Below are 15778 nucleotides of genomic sequence, written 5' to 3' on the forward strand. Positions count from 1 at the left end.
AATAGCAGGCTAGGCAGGCTGGGGTAAGTCACAATGGAAGGAGAGCTGCAAAAGCTTAAACACTTTTAAAAATAAAATTTATTAGCATCTCTAATGTGTATAAATAAAAACATATATGAAACAATGCATATACGTATAATGTAATGAGCTTAACAATAACAGGGTTACATGTGATACAAAGGAGCAGTCTTTTATTTTAGCCAGTGTATTGTGAGGAAAACTGTACTTTGAAATCAAGCTTTCAAATATGCATACCTATAAGTTGCAAATCTACATTCTTTGACAAGAATGAAAACAAAGGTATCTGTTTGGGGCGTTGTAACAGGGAGAATAAGGTAAATATGCAGTTTTGCATTCTTGTTTCTTAAGATTTTTAAAACATCTCTCTTTTAATACATTATTATAAATTCTGTTCTTTTATTTTTTTTAAAGATTTCATCGTTGAGGCGCCAAGCCGCAACACTATTCACACTGACCTTCTCAACTTAACATTACACTCTGATTTCACTTCACTCTTTTCCATTTACTGAAGTCACATTGTTCCACAGACTCGTAACAGACGGCCTTTATAAGCAGACCTGAAATCTAGGGACAGTATGACTATAATGTTAGACACAGCGACAAAAAAGTAGTAACACAGCAAATGACAAACTTTACATGTAACTAACAGACCCGGACGGATCGAAACAAACAAGTGGATTTGCATTTTGCTAATGTAACAGGGCTTGTCATTTTCTGCAATGGCTTGCTGTGCCTGGGTCAGAATACCAAGAAGACGGTGTGAATGGATGCTTTTGTCGGGGGGACTGAGGATTAGATTCTCTAAGGCAAAAAGCAAAGAAAGGAAAGGACCTCTCTTCTTGTGTCACCCAGTGTTTTCTATTCGGTCATGCTTAAAACACTCGTCGTGTTCAACTGTCTTACACAACTGACAGATATGCACATAAGACAAAGTCTACCTCCATATGCTGGCCAGGACTTTACAATAGTCAATGTGATTTGGGCTTTAAATATACACTGCTGACAACTAGAGGGAATACCCTGCAACCCACTTAACTGTGCGTTAAAACAGAGAAGTCAGTTACAGTGCGTGGGACTGTATAATCACTGCTGTTGGCCGCGGTCTCAGTTTTTCCTCGTAATTCGAAAAATATCACATTTTAATAGGGGGGGGATAACAACATCCAAGACTAACTGCTTCAAAGTAAAAAAAACAAAAAAAAAAACAACAGTGGGTAGGTACAAAAAGAAAGAAAAAGAGAAAAGTGATGTGTCTGCTTTAATACGCAGGTGTATGTGACAGTGAGAGGTTATCGGCACCCAAGGATCGTGGCGACCTCATTCAGCCTTGTGGAATGAAGGGACTATGTTTTAGATCTGAAAAAAGATGGTCTCTGCTCCATCCCAAGTCTTTAGAAGAGTGCAAAGATCCCCTTATTTTCCCTGATATATCCGTGTCCTAAAACTCTGCAAACTCCTTCGCGCATTTTTCCGTTAAAGAAACGCGGATTTCCTCCTCCTCGTAGTCGTCGAAGTTGCTGGTGTCCCCCGGGCCTCTGCACTTTGGTATGAATGGAGCTTCGACCTGAAAGAGCAATAAAAAGACGTATTTTACAAGGCAGCATTACCCTGAGGAAATCGTCAAAAAAAAAAACCAACAACCTCAAAATGAGACTCCCTACTGTACAAGAGTACAAAGGCTTTATTGTACGGTGCGTAGGCAGATTCAGTTATGCTAAAATGCACTGTCAGCTTTAAATACTTCAAATGAAGAGCTCGTCATTCGATCAGCGTCTGAAACCCTCCACACTGGATCCACAGTTTTTGCAACTTTTCCAAAAATCAACCATCACGCCCGCTACATGCTGCAATTCACCAGATGTGCAGAGTCAGACTTTCTCCTTCATTGACCTTCATTGCTTCTCATGGGTACAATAGAGCGCAACACCGTGAATTTCTTGCCATAAAGCCTGCGTCCTGACACCGCACTTCCCTAGCATAGCCCACCCTGAAGGGCCATGACACGGCAAGCTGACGGTCGGCCCATTTGTCGCCGTCAGGCCACGGGCGAGCGTCTGTGGCCCTAGTCTTGGTTGAGTGTCCTGCACCGTTGGCTCTAGTCTGACCTCTGTTGGTGGCTTTTCAGAAGAGTGGACATGTCGACAGGGAGAGAGATCACACCGATTGGCTGATCAGCTTAGCAACCCAATGCACGAGTCCACACATAGAAGGGTCTTGTTTTTGTTTTTTTAAATCTTCATCTAATCTGAACGTTGAAATACAACAATATTTTCACAATAACATGACCGGCATGACTCTGAATCTGAAGAGCTCTGAATGTAGCTCTTCCTAGCTTTCCTTAAGCTATCTATCCCATCTAATAGCAGCTCTTTTCCCTTTTGAATGACCATCATACAGACTACAGCCACCTGCTGGTATGAAGAGTTATTTCCTTTCAGGCAGGTGGAGAACATATGTGCCGGCTGGCCATTGGCTGGGATCCTCGCCGTGCGTTAAACTGCAACTTTTTGGTCCAGACGCAGGCGACATCAGACGACCTTTTGTGTGCTATTTTTCCGAAGTTGTCCGTCCGCCTCCCGCAGCTCCGTATTTACTAAACACGTAGTGTGTTTTGTTGTCACAGACGAGACACGGATACAGAAACACATGGCATTAGCCAGGACTCAGGACTTTGTTTGTGTGCAAACCAAGCCACCTGCACGCCTCCTAAAATCTGACCTATGGTTATTATTTTTGTGGATTTTGCAGGTGATCAGACATAATCTGACCAATCTGATCACTTGATCCATGCACTACTTTGTGTTTTAATTTTAAACATATTTTAATTAAGAAAACTATAATACATGAAAACAACTTATAAAAAATCCCTAGTTGGAACAACCCTGAAATCCTATTACTACATTCTGCAGCTACACAAGGACTGGTAAATGCATCAAAGATTGCTAATAATTCCTGTTTTATATTATTCTAAACTACAACGCCCCAGTACATTTTGACGTCTTAGCAAGAAACTTCTGTAAAGGCAGGAGAAAGCACTTAGCGTGAAAGAACATGAATAAAAACAGCCCTGAAACCTGACTGATTTAATCCTGTAACAAATCACAGGAAGTAGGATCAGGATGGAGGATACGTTTGACAAGAAAGAGCCTGTCGAAATTTTACAAAACCACTGTTTGACTGTATATTAACAAAAGCTCAACACAGTGAACACGTCGATGAGATTCGAGCCAGGACTACATAACTGCTTCGCTTAATTGAAACACTCTACTGCCGTCCCTGCATGTAGTGCTTATACCCGGTCACAGCCGGTAGAGAAGCTGGGTGATTTCCAAGTGGAAAGAAAAAAAAATAAATGACACGACTGTCCTGCATGCACCTACAAGTAATAATCACCACACAGGATGATGCATATAAATCGAATGAACAGTCATCGGATGACGTTCTAGAAACAAAAGAAAAAAAAACGTCTGAAAGAAATTTTGCAACTGCCAGAAAGTCAATATGTAATTAACTTGGTTTTTAGAGAGCTCATACGGTTTGGCGTCACTGTAACGTGCGTTTGGTGTCTTGCCTTTCTTTCGTAGATGGCGATCCAGTCTGTTGTGGCGAACCATTTGTGGCCCTTGATGTCGTTGACGCCGTTCTTCAGGTTGCCGTAACGTTTGGTCAGGTCCACCTGCAGCAGGTTTCTCAACAGGTCCTTCAAGTCGGAGCTGAAGTGGGAGGGGAATCGTACCTAGGAGGAACCAGGGTTTTAATATTGGTTTATAGTAGTTGCAATTGAATTCTCCTTTTTCCACACACACATACTCCAAATTACCAGCCGATAGACTTATTTGTTATCCGAACCGAATGAAGACTTACCTTTCCAGACACAATCTTCTCGTAGATCTGAATGGGCTGATCTGCAAAGAAAGGAGGGTAGCCAGCTGCCATTTCATAGATGAGGACTCCGAGCGCCCACCAGTCCACAGCTTTGTTATAGCCCTAAAACAGACAAGGCAGACATCTATGTAGCTGAAAACACATCTACTACTCATAAAATTCAAAAGCTATAACTGATATTTACTGACATTTGAACAATTAGGACTTCCTCGTTGAAACGTCTCTTAAACTTTCAAATGACCCCTACGTTGTCCACTTGGAATAAACGATAACACTAACAGGTAGTGAGTAAGGTGAATGAGTACTTGTTTCATTAGTAATTTTACTACGGCGTGCAGGCTAAATAAACTGCATTTATGCATGTGACATTTCAGCCTAAGGGTCTTCATTTGACCCAAATTATTTCATTCTGTGATGTTTCAAATTATTGCTAAAATTTCTCAAGTTTAAAGTCTCCACAAAATGGCTCGCTTAGGGCTATTTGATTTAGCATATTCAGATTGGTTTCCCCCCCCACCCCCCTTCCCCCAAATAGCACAGTCTTTTCTGATTGGTTATCTCAAATGGCCTGAGAATGCACAACCTATGAAAACCGCACGTATGCATAGGTTGCACCTTCTCAGGCCATTTAGAGTAGAATAGAGAAGCAGAGAAGCAGGAGGAGGGAAACACCTGACAATTCCAACTTCATCTAAATTTCTTTGTGTCAGGAAACTGTTAAATGACTAATCCTTTGTCCGTACTTTGCTGAGAATGATTTCGGGCGCCAGGTACTCCGGTGTGCCACACAACGTCCAGGTCCTGCCTTTTACCCGCTTGGCAAATCCAAAGTCTGTCACCTAAAAGCCAGAAGCACATATATATATTGTTTATTGTCAAGTGTGGACACGCAAGACACAGCACTACGTGCTCACCTGTCGAGTAAGTGGCTCACCTGAATGTAGCCGTGGTGGTCGATGAGAAGATTCTCAGGTTTCAGATCTCTGTATATGAGATCTAGCGAATGGAGGTATTCGAATGTCAGCACTATTTGGGCGGCGTAAAATCTTGCATGCGGTTCACTGGAAAGGAAGTATATCAGTCACTCATCAATCTATAAGACACATCAAAACCACCGGAAATAACTGATTAAACTAAGGCAGCACTGCGCAATAACACGCTATGTCTTAAAATTTAACAGCTGACAAAGCTGAGGATGACTCTTGCAGAGTAATACGCACCTGAACCTTCCAATTCGTCTTAGGTGTGAGAACATCTCTCCTCCTGGAACGTACTCCATGACCATGTACAAATTGGAGTTGTCCTAAATAAGGAAAAATAAGGAAAAATAAGGAAACTTAGACTTTGCAGATCACCAAATGCAAGAATTTTGACTTGCTAAATATTAAAAACAGACACTGTACCTTAAACGCGTACTCAAGTTTGACGAGAAAGGGGAAGCTCACTGCCTGTAATATCCTCTTCTCATTTAATGTGTGTTCTATTTGCTTGAGTTTAACCACCTGACAGATAAAGAGAGATAAGACGGTCTTGTTGGGCAACTCTCGCTTAAAATTGCGATCAGAGATAGCTCAAAGCAAAGCAGCTTTTAGGAATAACTTGTTTGTTTTACTTCTAGTTTTACTTTTACCTCTACAAGTAATACTGAAATACAACAGGACAATAACACGGCATTTGTTGAATTCACTGAGTGGAATTTAAGTTTAACATTCACTGCTCACGTCAACCCCTAGTATTTATTTGAAAATGTCCCATTAAGGCTTGATAAATGCCGCCACTGACCTTCTGCTTATCCAGTATTTTCATGGCAAAGTATTGCTCTGTTCCTTTGTGTTTCACCAGCATGACTCTCCCAAATGAGCCGGTACCCAGAGTCTTTAATCTCTCAAAGTCATCTAGGCACGTCGTGCTCTGCAGAAACAGCATCACGTTAGCATCCTTTGCGTATGTAAAAAAGATAACACCAAGTTCAACATTTCATCCTTTCTGACCTGTGGTGGGCATTCCCATTTCCGTAGGAAATCTTCTTTGGCTTTGGCTAGGAACTCTTTAACTAAAAAAAAAAAGAACGCAAACAGAGGCAGTTATCACACATTTCTTCTTTCGCAGGAAAACTTGGGTTATAAGTACAAAAAAAAACTTATTAGGGTTTTAAAAGGGACTGGCAAAAAGACCAAGCTATTACACTACAAGGGAAAAGGAGGAAATGGGGGGGAAATTGAAATTAAGTTGTAAATCAATGATGTAGAATACGAGCAAAGTCAACTCTCATCTGGATATGAATCAAATGTATTCAGAATATCTCATACTTATAGCTTAAGAGAAGGTAAAACACAAACACAAGACAACAACATCCACGACAGGCAGACTAGTGATGCATGCCGAGAAACTGAGTAGGTTTTCTGTTATTTAGTAGCCTTATTCGAAAAGGGGAAAGACAAACACAACACTTAGAAATTACAGGGGAGGTTTCTCTGAGCATCTTGTGCATCACTTGATACGATTAGTGGGAAGGCTATTAAACACAGTGTAAAAATGGTAAGCAAAGACAAACCAATGTATGGGACAGACATCAGATATCCAGATTGAGAGAATGCAGATAACAAAAAAGCGAGGACTTATTATCAAGGCACACAATAAAAGCAAGCACACATCTAGCAAGTTTTCACACTGAGACCAATGCCGTTCTGCCATTCTGGTCAGCTCTCGGAGGAGTCAGCATACCAAAAGTTTCTATTGATCACCCCGGTTTTGCAGGAGCAATCACCCACATGGATGGGATGACACGGAAGAGAAGACAGAGAGAAATATAGAGTTCATGTACGTGACAACAAGAACAACGCATCAACAAATGTGAAGCATATGCAGTGGACGAAAGCAACAGGAATGAAAACCAAGCTGACAATACACCTGAGGAATTTAAGCGGAGACTGACTGTCTACTGTGGCATTAGAAGAACAGGTGTACCAAAATGGTATGTAGCAGAAATTCAGTCATGCATATGAGGTCAGATTGAAAAGACAACACTCAAGAGATAACACAAAGAAAGACAAATGATTCAAACTCCAGTTTACCACAAAGCTTTAGACTTTAGTCTGCCTTCTCTCTCTAAAATACTAATAATATATAAACCTGCATCTATTCGGATAAGTAACGACTTGTAATTACTTGTACTTAGTCGCAGCTTTTTAATCACGAGGAATGAATGATTTTCTGTGTTTTGTGGTACTGCCACTAAGAATTAATTTCCTTTTTTTGTGTTTTTTAAGCTGACAATTACTTTCAGACAGACCTGGAAAATAGTGACCAACGTCCACCACAACTTTCCAGAAGCTGGCATGACTTTTTTAAAGTATAATGATTAAAAACATGGGAGTAAAGAAGCAAATCCTCTCTTGTGAGATGCTGAAACCATCAAGTGTTCAGCAATTTTGCTTGAAAACATGATTTAAACTATTAATATATACATTTTCTGACAACTGATTCATCGAGATGTTTTCCAAATCACATATTGCACATATCAACCTGTAAAGGAATCATTAATAAAAGTAAACTCCCCTAAAACAAAGTATAAATGTGTGGGGTTTTCGTAAGCACAGCATTTAGTATCCAGAGGAATAAAATGTAATGCTCCAAAGTGAGCGCAGTCGTCCGTCCCTCTCTGAGATCGATGCCAAAATCCGGACAAGCATAACATGGTTGAGTTATGCCAGCTATCATGTTACACTACACTGTGGAAAACAGCACATGGGCACTGTGAAATAAAATAGGTGTCGTGATGGCAAGTGTTTAATCTCCCGGTCTAAGAGTGACTGCGTTGGTGCCCTTCCAACTTTTCCAGCTTGTGGTACCTATATACAGTAAACACTGGTAACCTACAGCGCTGTAGGTAACCAGGTCGTCTTTTCGCAGCAGCTACGCTGCAGACAAATCTGCAGCTCAGGGCACAGTGTCAGCTTAAAAGGGTTTAACAGTTAGCTGCAGCCCAGGATCTAGGGATCATAGATGTATTGAACATAAATGCCTGGCAGTATAGGTACTACTGCTGATCTGATCATCTCTGTCTGCTCCACTGTCCCTGGTTGGCACGGTTCACTGTGCCTGCCTGGTGTCTCTCAACAGGTCAATAAATCTCAGAGGAACATACTCAAAGCATCATAAAGTGACAAAACTTTAAACAAAGTGCGTGTACAACTGAATACACATGGTTGTTTTAAAGAGTATAAAAAAAATGAATGGGGATGATCAGTTTTGAGCATTATGAGTTTTAGGCCGTCAGTTGCAACTGATTCTACAAAAACACCTTCAACTTTTGTGTTTACAACCAGGCATAGGGAAACATTTATGATTTATAGCATGAGGATGTTCAATGTCGACCAGCTGCACACATCAAAGTATATGAGCCTAAAGTAACACTGGCCTAGGCCGAGTTACGTCAAACCTTTCAAAGCTTGTAATACCCCTTATCCTCTGACGAAGGTCTGATGACAAGCCGCTCCAGTCAATGACAAGCTGAGTGTGAGAAGTGAGTCCTGATGGACCTTTACCACAGCGAGATTAGAGAAGGGGCTCCAGGCAAACATGGGTGACATGATTCCTATGCGTTTTTTTTTTTTCCTTCTTCTTAGGAGAGAGCATGCGTGCATGTGCTGGGAAGACAGTAGTAGGTCCCAGTTTTATGAATGGAAAGAAGGCATTTGTCATTTCTTCACCATATTTGGTAACGGTGCTGTGCAGAGGGAAAGCTTTGTTTATGTAGCCAAGAATAAAATGTGGCAGCGAAAGCCCCGAGGCAGAAACAGTCCCACACTGCCTTCAAATAAAATGAATTGCCTATTTATAACAATCACTCATGGGTCCATGGTTTATAGCTGCAGATTTAAGATCATCGGTGCAAAAGTTTCTTGTCTGTCATAGCTACCCTGCAGCCAAACATACACTATAAGAACCACATTCTGATTGTAATAAGTTCAAGATGACACCACGCAAGAGGCTGGGATTAAGATCTCTAGAAATTATCAAAGGATTTCGACAGGAAACGACTGCACGGCACGGACAAATGTATGTGTGTGTGTGTGTGTACACGGGCCTGAACAGCTACCACCATCAAGAGGCAATGAAATGACAGGGGCCTTCAGAGGGCTAATCCCCCCTCTCTCATAGCTAAAGTTAGCAGGCTAGCTGGTCTTCAAGCCTGATCCTTCTTGTGCTCCAGCTGGCTTGCAAACATCTTTTACAGCTTTGAATATGGTTTTATGTGGATTGTTATCAATAAGTGTTGCTGTCACGGACGCTGATCGTGTTTTAATGGTGCGTTTACTGTCAATACCCCCTTTTCCCCCACACCCCGGATGCTAAGAAAACCACAACACACTCGGGGTCTTCTTGTAGCTAGCCATTTTTTTTTTTTAGCAAGGCCCCCTTTTTTTTTTTTTTACTATCTTTACGTGCAAAATCGTGTAAACATTCCTGCATGGCTGTGTTTTTTTACTAAACTACAGAGTAAGGGCTTGCAGCATTGGTGGGATATGTGGGAATGTGCGGGGGATGACGGACGGACGGCCCTCCCCTGCTTCACCGTGGCTTCCAGATGGGACAATTTCAACATGCTAGCTAGCTACTTCACGGGCGCTTCGTGAAACGCCTGGAGGCAACAAAAAAAAAAACACAGCCGAGGCTAAAAAACAAGTACTCACCGCTCTCTAGCTCGTTGCCCTTCTTGGCGGTGGCAGCGTTGCCCATGGTGTGGAAGACACGGCGGTCGCTCCGACTGAGAGAAAGAGATGGCGGCGGCGGCGGCTAGCTAACCTTCCAGCTGATGTTGTTTTCGAGGTCCTTAAAACAGGTGAAAACCGAATCGATACAAATGTTTACTCGGTTCAAACCACATGAAACGACGCCCAGTGTCCCTTCCGGCAGCCCCCCTCGCTCTCCCTCTCTCTCTCCCTCTCTCCTTCTTCTTCTTCTTCCCTCCGAAAGATTTCCTGCTCCTGCTAGTTCAGTGATGTCTGCACGGCTGACATGGAGCTAGCGGTCACTTCTGTTTCTGACTAAGCTGCCGCTGCTGCCGCTGCCGCTGCTGCCTCCCCCCCACCACCTCCTCCTTCTCCTCCTCACCCTCGCCCTCAACAACACTCAGCTGCACGCACGGTGCACGGTTCTAGGGACTTGGATTGGTCAGAGATGTCTCCGAAAAGATACCAAAAGCGGGTTTGTTTCCGCGTTTCTGAAGCACCACGATTGCATTTGCAGATACGGGGGGTGACATTTGAGTACTCGTTTTTCTGACTTTCAGGAATGCACCTTCTTTGTTTCATTAATAACTCTGTTTACTAATCCAGCTGTTCCTGGATAGGACAGCGTGTTCAGAGAGTAAGAAACTTGCATCTTAGCATTTAGGATTTTTAAATTTATCGCATGCCAATATTTAATTAGAAACTAAGATATAAAAAGTAGTAATTATAAAGACTTATTGTCCCAAGGCAACATAAAAAAAAAAAAAAAAAAATAACATTAAAATCGTTTCTGGGGTCAGTTAGTTATAGTTATTAGTTATTGTTCAAATTTGAGTGGAAATACTCAGATTAAAAATAAATAATTCAAATTTATTGGCAATTTCAGTACAGCACTGGTAAAAGAAGTGCCTAATCCAGAGGTTGCTTCATTTCTTTCTAACTGTTGCAGCAATCAAAACAGACAGGTGTGTCCTCATGCTCCGCTCACAAGTGCATAAGGTACAGCATACCTGTGCCTCGCAGCTGTAAATAGCACATGGTAGATGGCAAATGATCATCTTGAAGGCAAAGGCTGATAGTGCCATAGGGCACCTGTTTTGATTTTGTTCCAAAGGGATGTGCAAGCACACGTCAGTGGGTTGCTGGACTAGCTTAGACTATTTTTTTTCCCGTATCAGCGATTTTTTGTGCTCGGGTTAATGGTGCTCTTTTATCCTGACAAATTCAGGATGTTCCAGGTGCAGTCTCTCATCTGCGTTTTATAATATAGGCTATATATAGACTGGCAGCTAACTGAAAGCCTCTTTGGGTCTTTGCCAGTTGCGAGCACTCTGCCGGAGGTTCTGATCAAGTTCTGTGGTTTACCTTAGTCCCGGCTCACATTTCCAATCCACGCTTGCTACTCAGTCTGACAAGCTAACAGCAGGTCAGATTAGCCTGCTGATGTTCCCACTAGTTGTCTATTTTCATCTGTTAAAGTGGGCCTGCAGAAGGGTTTTGAACACATGCTGTGTCTTGTTCACAGTTCAGATTTCACAGTCTGACTCATACTGGTTCAGAAAATGAAGAGTTCATGCTGCTGTCTGCTTCTAGTTGAGGATGGCAGCGATCTGTGATCCAAGTGTGGGTCACTTAGTCAGCTTTGGACACGTAGTTGTGCTTATTATAGTATTTTCCAGTCCTCTTAGAAAATGCAGTCACAGCAAGTGTAAAGCTATGTTCACACAATAGCAACAAAAGTTATTGAAGAGCCAAAGTTGGGCAGCTACATTGGCCTTGGCCGCCATTGAAGTGTTGCTTAACTGCTCGTTGACATTTTTTCGTGTCAGCATCCATTTAAAAAGTCAGTCATATTTCCGGCCTCCACTTAAAATGACTTGTAGCTTGCTGCTGGTAGTGTTGAAGGCAGCGGTAACTCACTCTTAGACACGTGCATCAACTACAGTATCCTGTGAAAGGCCTTCTGTTCAGAAACCTTCTGGGTTAGGAGCTCTGCTTTAGGCAGACAGCACTAGAAGATCCATGACAGGCCATAAAATAGAAAAGGAAAGATCCATCACCTAGGTTATCAAGTCAAATAGCTCAGCTAACTGACAGAGAAGCTAAGGCTTTGTTAGGAGATGCCCAGGGTAAAACCTGGTCCACATTTCACATTTTTGATAATCCTTTCTTTTCAAAGAGCCTCCACAACCACATGCTGTGGAAGCCCCTTATTGCCACCAGTCACTAACATTTTTGGAGGAACTGAAATCTCGCAGGACAGATCCACAGGTGTTAGCCCATGCGTACAGGAAGACAAAGGCCTCAATACGTAATGCTGGGAAGCATGGACTGGATGGTCTCAGTTAACTGAATGTCTTCTTTCAAGGTCTTAAGATAAGGTTGCCCAGCAGTAGAAGTTCTCTCTCTTTGCTCCTGCTTCCCGGTTTAAGATGTTACAACAGAGAACTGGATTGATGACCAAAGAACTAGGTTGTTTCATGTCTGTTCTTGTTCAGGCACCTATTTTTCGTCAAACACTGAAGCCACTTCTTGTGTCTGGTCCGTTATTTGAGCCACAAGCTGGACATATTTTCTGATGCAGAAAAAAGACAAGACTTTCAGGACTATCCAAGTCAAACAAGGCTAACCAACTATCTAACTTAGCATTTCATTTTATTTTCCCATTTCAGATAACAAGTTCAATCAGTGTCCTTCAGGCGTTAAATCTAGGGAGTAGCGAATCTCCATAGTGTTCAAAGAGGCTTACGTCTAACTTCCAAATCACCCAGAACTCAGGAAATACTTTTGCTCCAGCTTTCAAGGGCAAGCATATCAGTTTGCCATCCTTGCATTTGGCCTGTCCTTGGCTCCTTACGTCTTTACAAGGCATGTGTGGGAAGTGCCTGAGGGGGTAAAGATCTTCCCTTATTTCAACGACCGACTTATTTCTACCCCTTCATTCATATCAGAACAGAGAACATCCATGTCCTCACTCACATCAAGGCACTAGACATGTCTAAGAACTGAAGGAGCATTTTTCACAACACACCACTTTCATCACATTTTTTTCTGGATTCAGCGACAACGCAAGCCAACTAATTTCGCTTTCTTACAGGCAAGCATGTACTTATTATTTTAACACCAGAGGCAGTCCTCCAGAGAAGGAAGGCTGCACTCTCAGGTTATACAAATGGTTTTGGGTTGTTACAGGAAATCTCAGGTCTTTGCTTCACACACACAACCAATTGGCCCTTGTGGTTTTTGCTGGCACAAGGTAGCGCTCCTCAGGGGATTGATGCTCTCTCCAGCTACTGACTTCGGGGTACTTTTGTGCTGTGTGTTTCCTCCAATTCCCGTAATATCATTCACATTGAGCTGGGTGAGATTGTCTTCTAATAGAGTCCTTCTCGTGGCCCCCAGCAGCTTTCAGTCAGGGTGGATATCTGGGTGTGACGTCTGGGTTCACCCATGCTTAGCTGACCTTCTGCTCTCCGTTTGGGTCACCTTCCACAACAGCAATTTACAAAAACCTGAATCAAACCATGAACCATGAATAAAAATGCTGTAATAAATAACAATGTCATGAAAAGGGTCTTTGTAGTGAGTAGTGCATTCGCTTTTTGCGGTACTGTGGCATTCATATTGTGGCACTGTATGTTTATTATTTGTTAAGTGCAGGATCTGAACACCCTTTCCTCCAGTACTTCTTACTAAAACAGATTCAATAATCAAATCCCCATCTGCGCCTTTGTCGTTAAGACCAGTAGTTTAGGGTTGATTGGAGTACCAGGGATAAGGGCTAAGGATTCTGCAGGCATAGGGCAAAGGAAAGTATTTGAGGTGAGGTGGTTCAGATGGCAGAACCCATTGCTCAGCCCAGTGCAGATATGGCGGCTCTAATTATCATGAACATGTGGGATGGGTGGTTCCCCCTTCACTGACAGCCTCAGCCAGCTGTCATATTTTGATAAGGTGTCTGCCGATTGGAGTTTCCTGTTTGAGTGCAGACTTACTGCACAATGTAACCCGATATCCCCTCTGCAACCGCTTGTTATAGTCACTCGGATCCACAATTAGGTTTATGGGTGTATTCTTCACCTTTCAATGGCATTTTATGGGGCAATTATACAACCCGAAGATGTTTAATCTTAGCTTTTAAAACGCCCATGTACATAAACAGTTTTAACAAGAAATTATATTTTTGTAATTCCCCTCCACTACTTGTTTTGCTATTGACAATTACATTTATCCTGCCTACGTTCACTATGGGATCATGTCATCTTTGTCGAGGCTAGTGCATATTTTGACAGCCATTTTGCTCACAGATAGATAATGTATTGCTCTTTTTAGACCCTTTAAATTAAAGCAATGTCTACTGTGCCCTCTCACGAGAGGTTTTGTCTCAATGTGGACAAGACTTGCAATCCGTTTAACCGAATACTTATTTAGAAGTTAAATACGCCTTTTGGACTGTTTCATTTAAACAGATTTTTTTTGAGGTCTGGAAATGTCTTCACTGTGTGCCGAGACTGACGTTATGCTGTAATTATACTTTACCACAGAAGAGGGCAGCAGATCTCTGTTACATAATCTGTAATGAAAACCTCTGCCAATTCTGTGTGCACTGATGCTTTGCCTTGACCACAGTCACAGGGAGTTGATTTAATTTCTTGATTTAAGTTCATTGCGGTCAGCTTTGCGACCTCTTTTCAGTTTGTCTAATTATATTGGATTTGGCTGACGTAAGTCTGTTGGTTGTTGAGCGTGTGAATTTAGGAATTACAAACAAGGCGTTCTCTTGTACGTTAGTTGCAGTTTTTAGTAACAAACATGTGACCGTGTTTGCTGTTAGAGCGGTGGCATGTCTGATGGTTAAAAAAAGAATAAGTGTTTTGTTGATTCGCTGCTATCCCAGGTTTTTTTTTTCTTCCCTCTCTCTAAAAATATAGTGTGGCGCTTAAATTTGTTTTTCACCAAAAACGCATGCAAGAATGTGATGAGATATTTTGGTTATTGAACGGGATGCTCATCTGTTTTCACTCTGTTATCTCCTCATCTCTCCCTTTCTTTCTATTTTCTTCTCAGCAAACAGCAGGCCATGTTCATCCCAGCTGACCAGCTGCTGTCCATATTGGCTTTCTTATTTTTCTTGCAAACAGGCTCTGCTGTGCTTCAAAGAGAATGACTTATGCGCTTAAATGAATGAATGAAAAGCCATATCTTTCCTGTGATCAGATTTGATCTGCTTAGAGCAGTAACTGTAGAACATGCTGCATTATTTTAGCCTTCATTCATTTCATTTTAATCATAGCAAGAATAGGTCTTATCGTTTTCTTGGCGGAACCACTAATCTGAACTCACTTGATCTTTAGTGTAAAACATGGTGACTATCACACTATTTAAAGCCTTTATTTGTCCAGGCAATTGAAATATTGGGTAGAGTGGCTGTATTTCAGACACGCCCTGCTACACATTCACACAGGAGCTGCCTAGTGCAACCACAGATTTCCTCTGTTGGCTCCCGACCAACTCTTCTCTAGTGGTTGGGGCTTGAGTGCCTTCCTCCACAGCACATCAGCTGAATTTATAGGGAGGTGGGGTGCATGATATTTGCAGCTCTCTAGCTTCTGGCTGTCACTGAATCCCTAAATTTCCTTCCTCTTTCAGGGATTCAAACCAACAACATGGCGAAAGAAACCTCGCTGCAATCATTTTAGGATTTTTGAATGCAATTACTGGACTCCCTTGGTTTCCTAATCTTGCTTTCTATTTTTCTGGCAGGTAGTTGTAACTGTTGAGCTGTATGAACATTTTTAATGTTAAACATTTGTCATCCGACGCTGCACTGATTAAAAAAGAGAGCAAATCGATCAATGTGCAGTGTGCCTTGTAATGTTTGCATTATTTTAAGGTTACGAGCTGCTTAAAGAGAAAAAGTAAAGGTTACAGGTTGCGTACAGACAGTGATGTTCTGGTTATCTCCTTCTTATCAGTCACCAGCTCCTATTAGGATGTTGCATGTGGTTCCAGGACATTACCCATTTCCTCCTCTGTATATCAAAGCCTCTAGGCCTCCCCTCCCTCCCACCTCCTAATTCACTCCAGATGAGCACAATGGGACATTTGATTTAGTGTGCAAAGACACATGTATACAG

At 42.0% G+C, this 15778-nt stretch overlaps 1 protein-coding gene across 1 annotated transcript; it reads right to left on the reverse strand.

The window, feature by feature from the left end:
• Positions 1-60: 60 nt before the first annotated feature.
• Positions 61-9990, reverse strand: prkacbb (protein kinase, cAMP-dependent, catalytic, beta b). The gene is made up of 10 exons (XM_084546653.1): positions 9603-9990; positions 5898-5959; positions 5689-5817; positions 5310-5408; positions 5127-5209; positions 4841-4967; positions 4650-4745; positions 3886-4008; positions 3593-3757; positions 61-1585 (listed from the first exon to the last, which is right to left on the reverse strand). The coding sequence occupies exons 1-10, from the start codon at positions 9646-9648 to the stop codon at positions 1460-1462; spliced, it is 1056 nt and encodes a 351-aa protein (XP_084402779.1). The 5' UTR covers positions 9649-9990; the 3' UTR covers positions 61-1459.
• Between the last annotated feature and the right edge of the window lie 5788 nt (positions 9991-15778).

Source organism: Chelon labrosus (genome assembly GCF_963514085.1).
Source record: "Chelon labrosus genome assembly, chromosome: 6".
NCBI classification, from domain to species: Eukaryota; Metazoa; Chordata; class Actinopteri; order Mugiliformes; family Mugilidae; genus Chelon; species Chelon labrosus.

Coding starts and splice junctions, on each gene's coding strand:
- prkacbb (XM_084546653.1), bottom strand. CDS start 9,648: ATGGGCAACGCTGCCACCGCCAAGAAGGGCAACGAGCTAGAGAGCG. Junction 5,409..5,688: donor AAATACTGGATAAGCAGAAG/GTCAGTGGCGGC, acceptor TTTATCTGTCAG/GTGGTTAAACTCAAGCAAAT. Junction 4,746..4,840: donor ACCACCACGGCTACATTCAG/GTGAGCCACTTA, acceptor TCTGGCTTTTAG/GTGACAGACTTTGGATTTGC.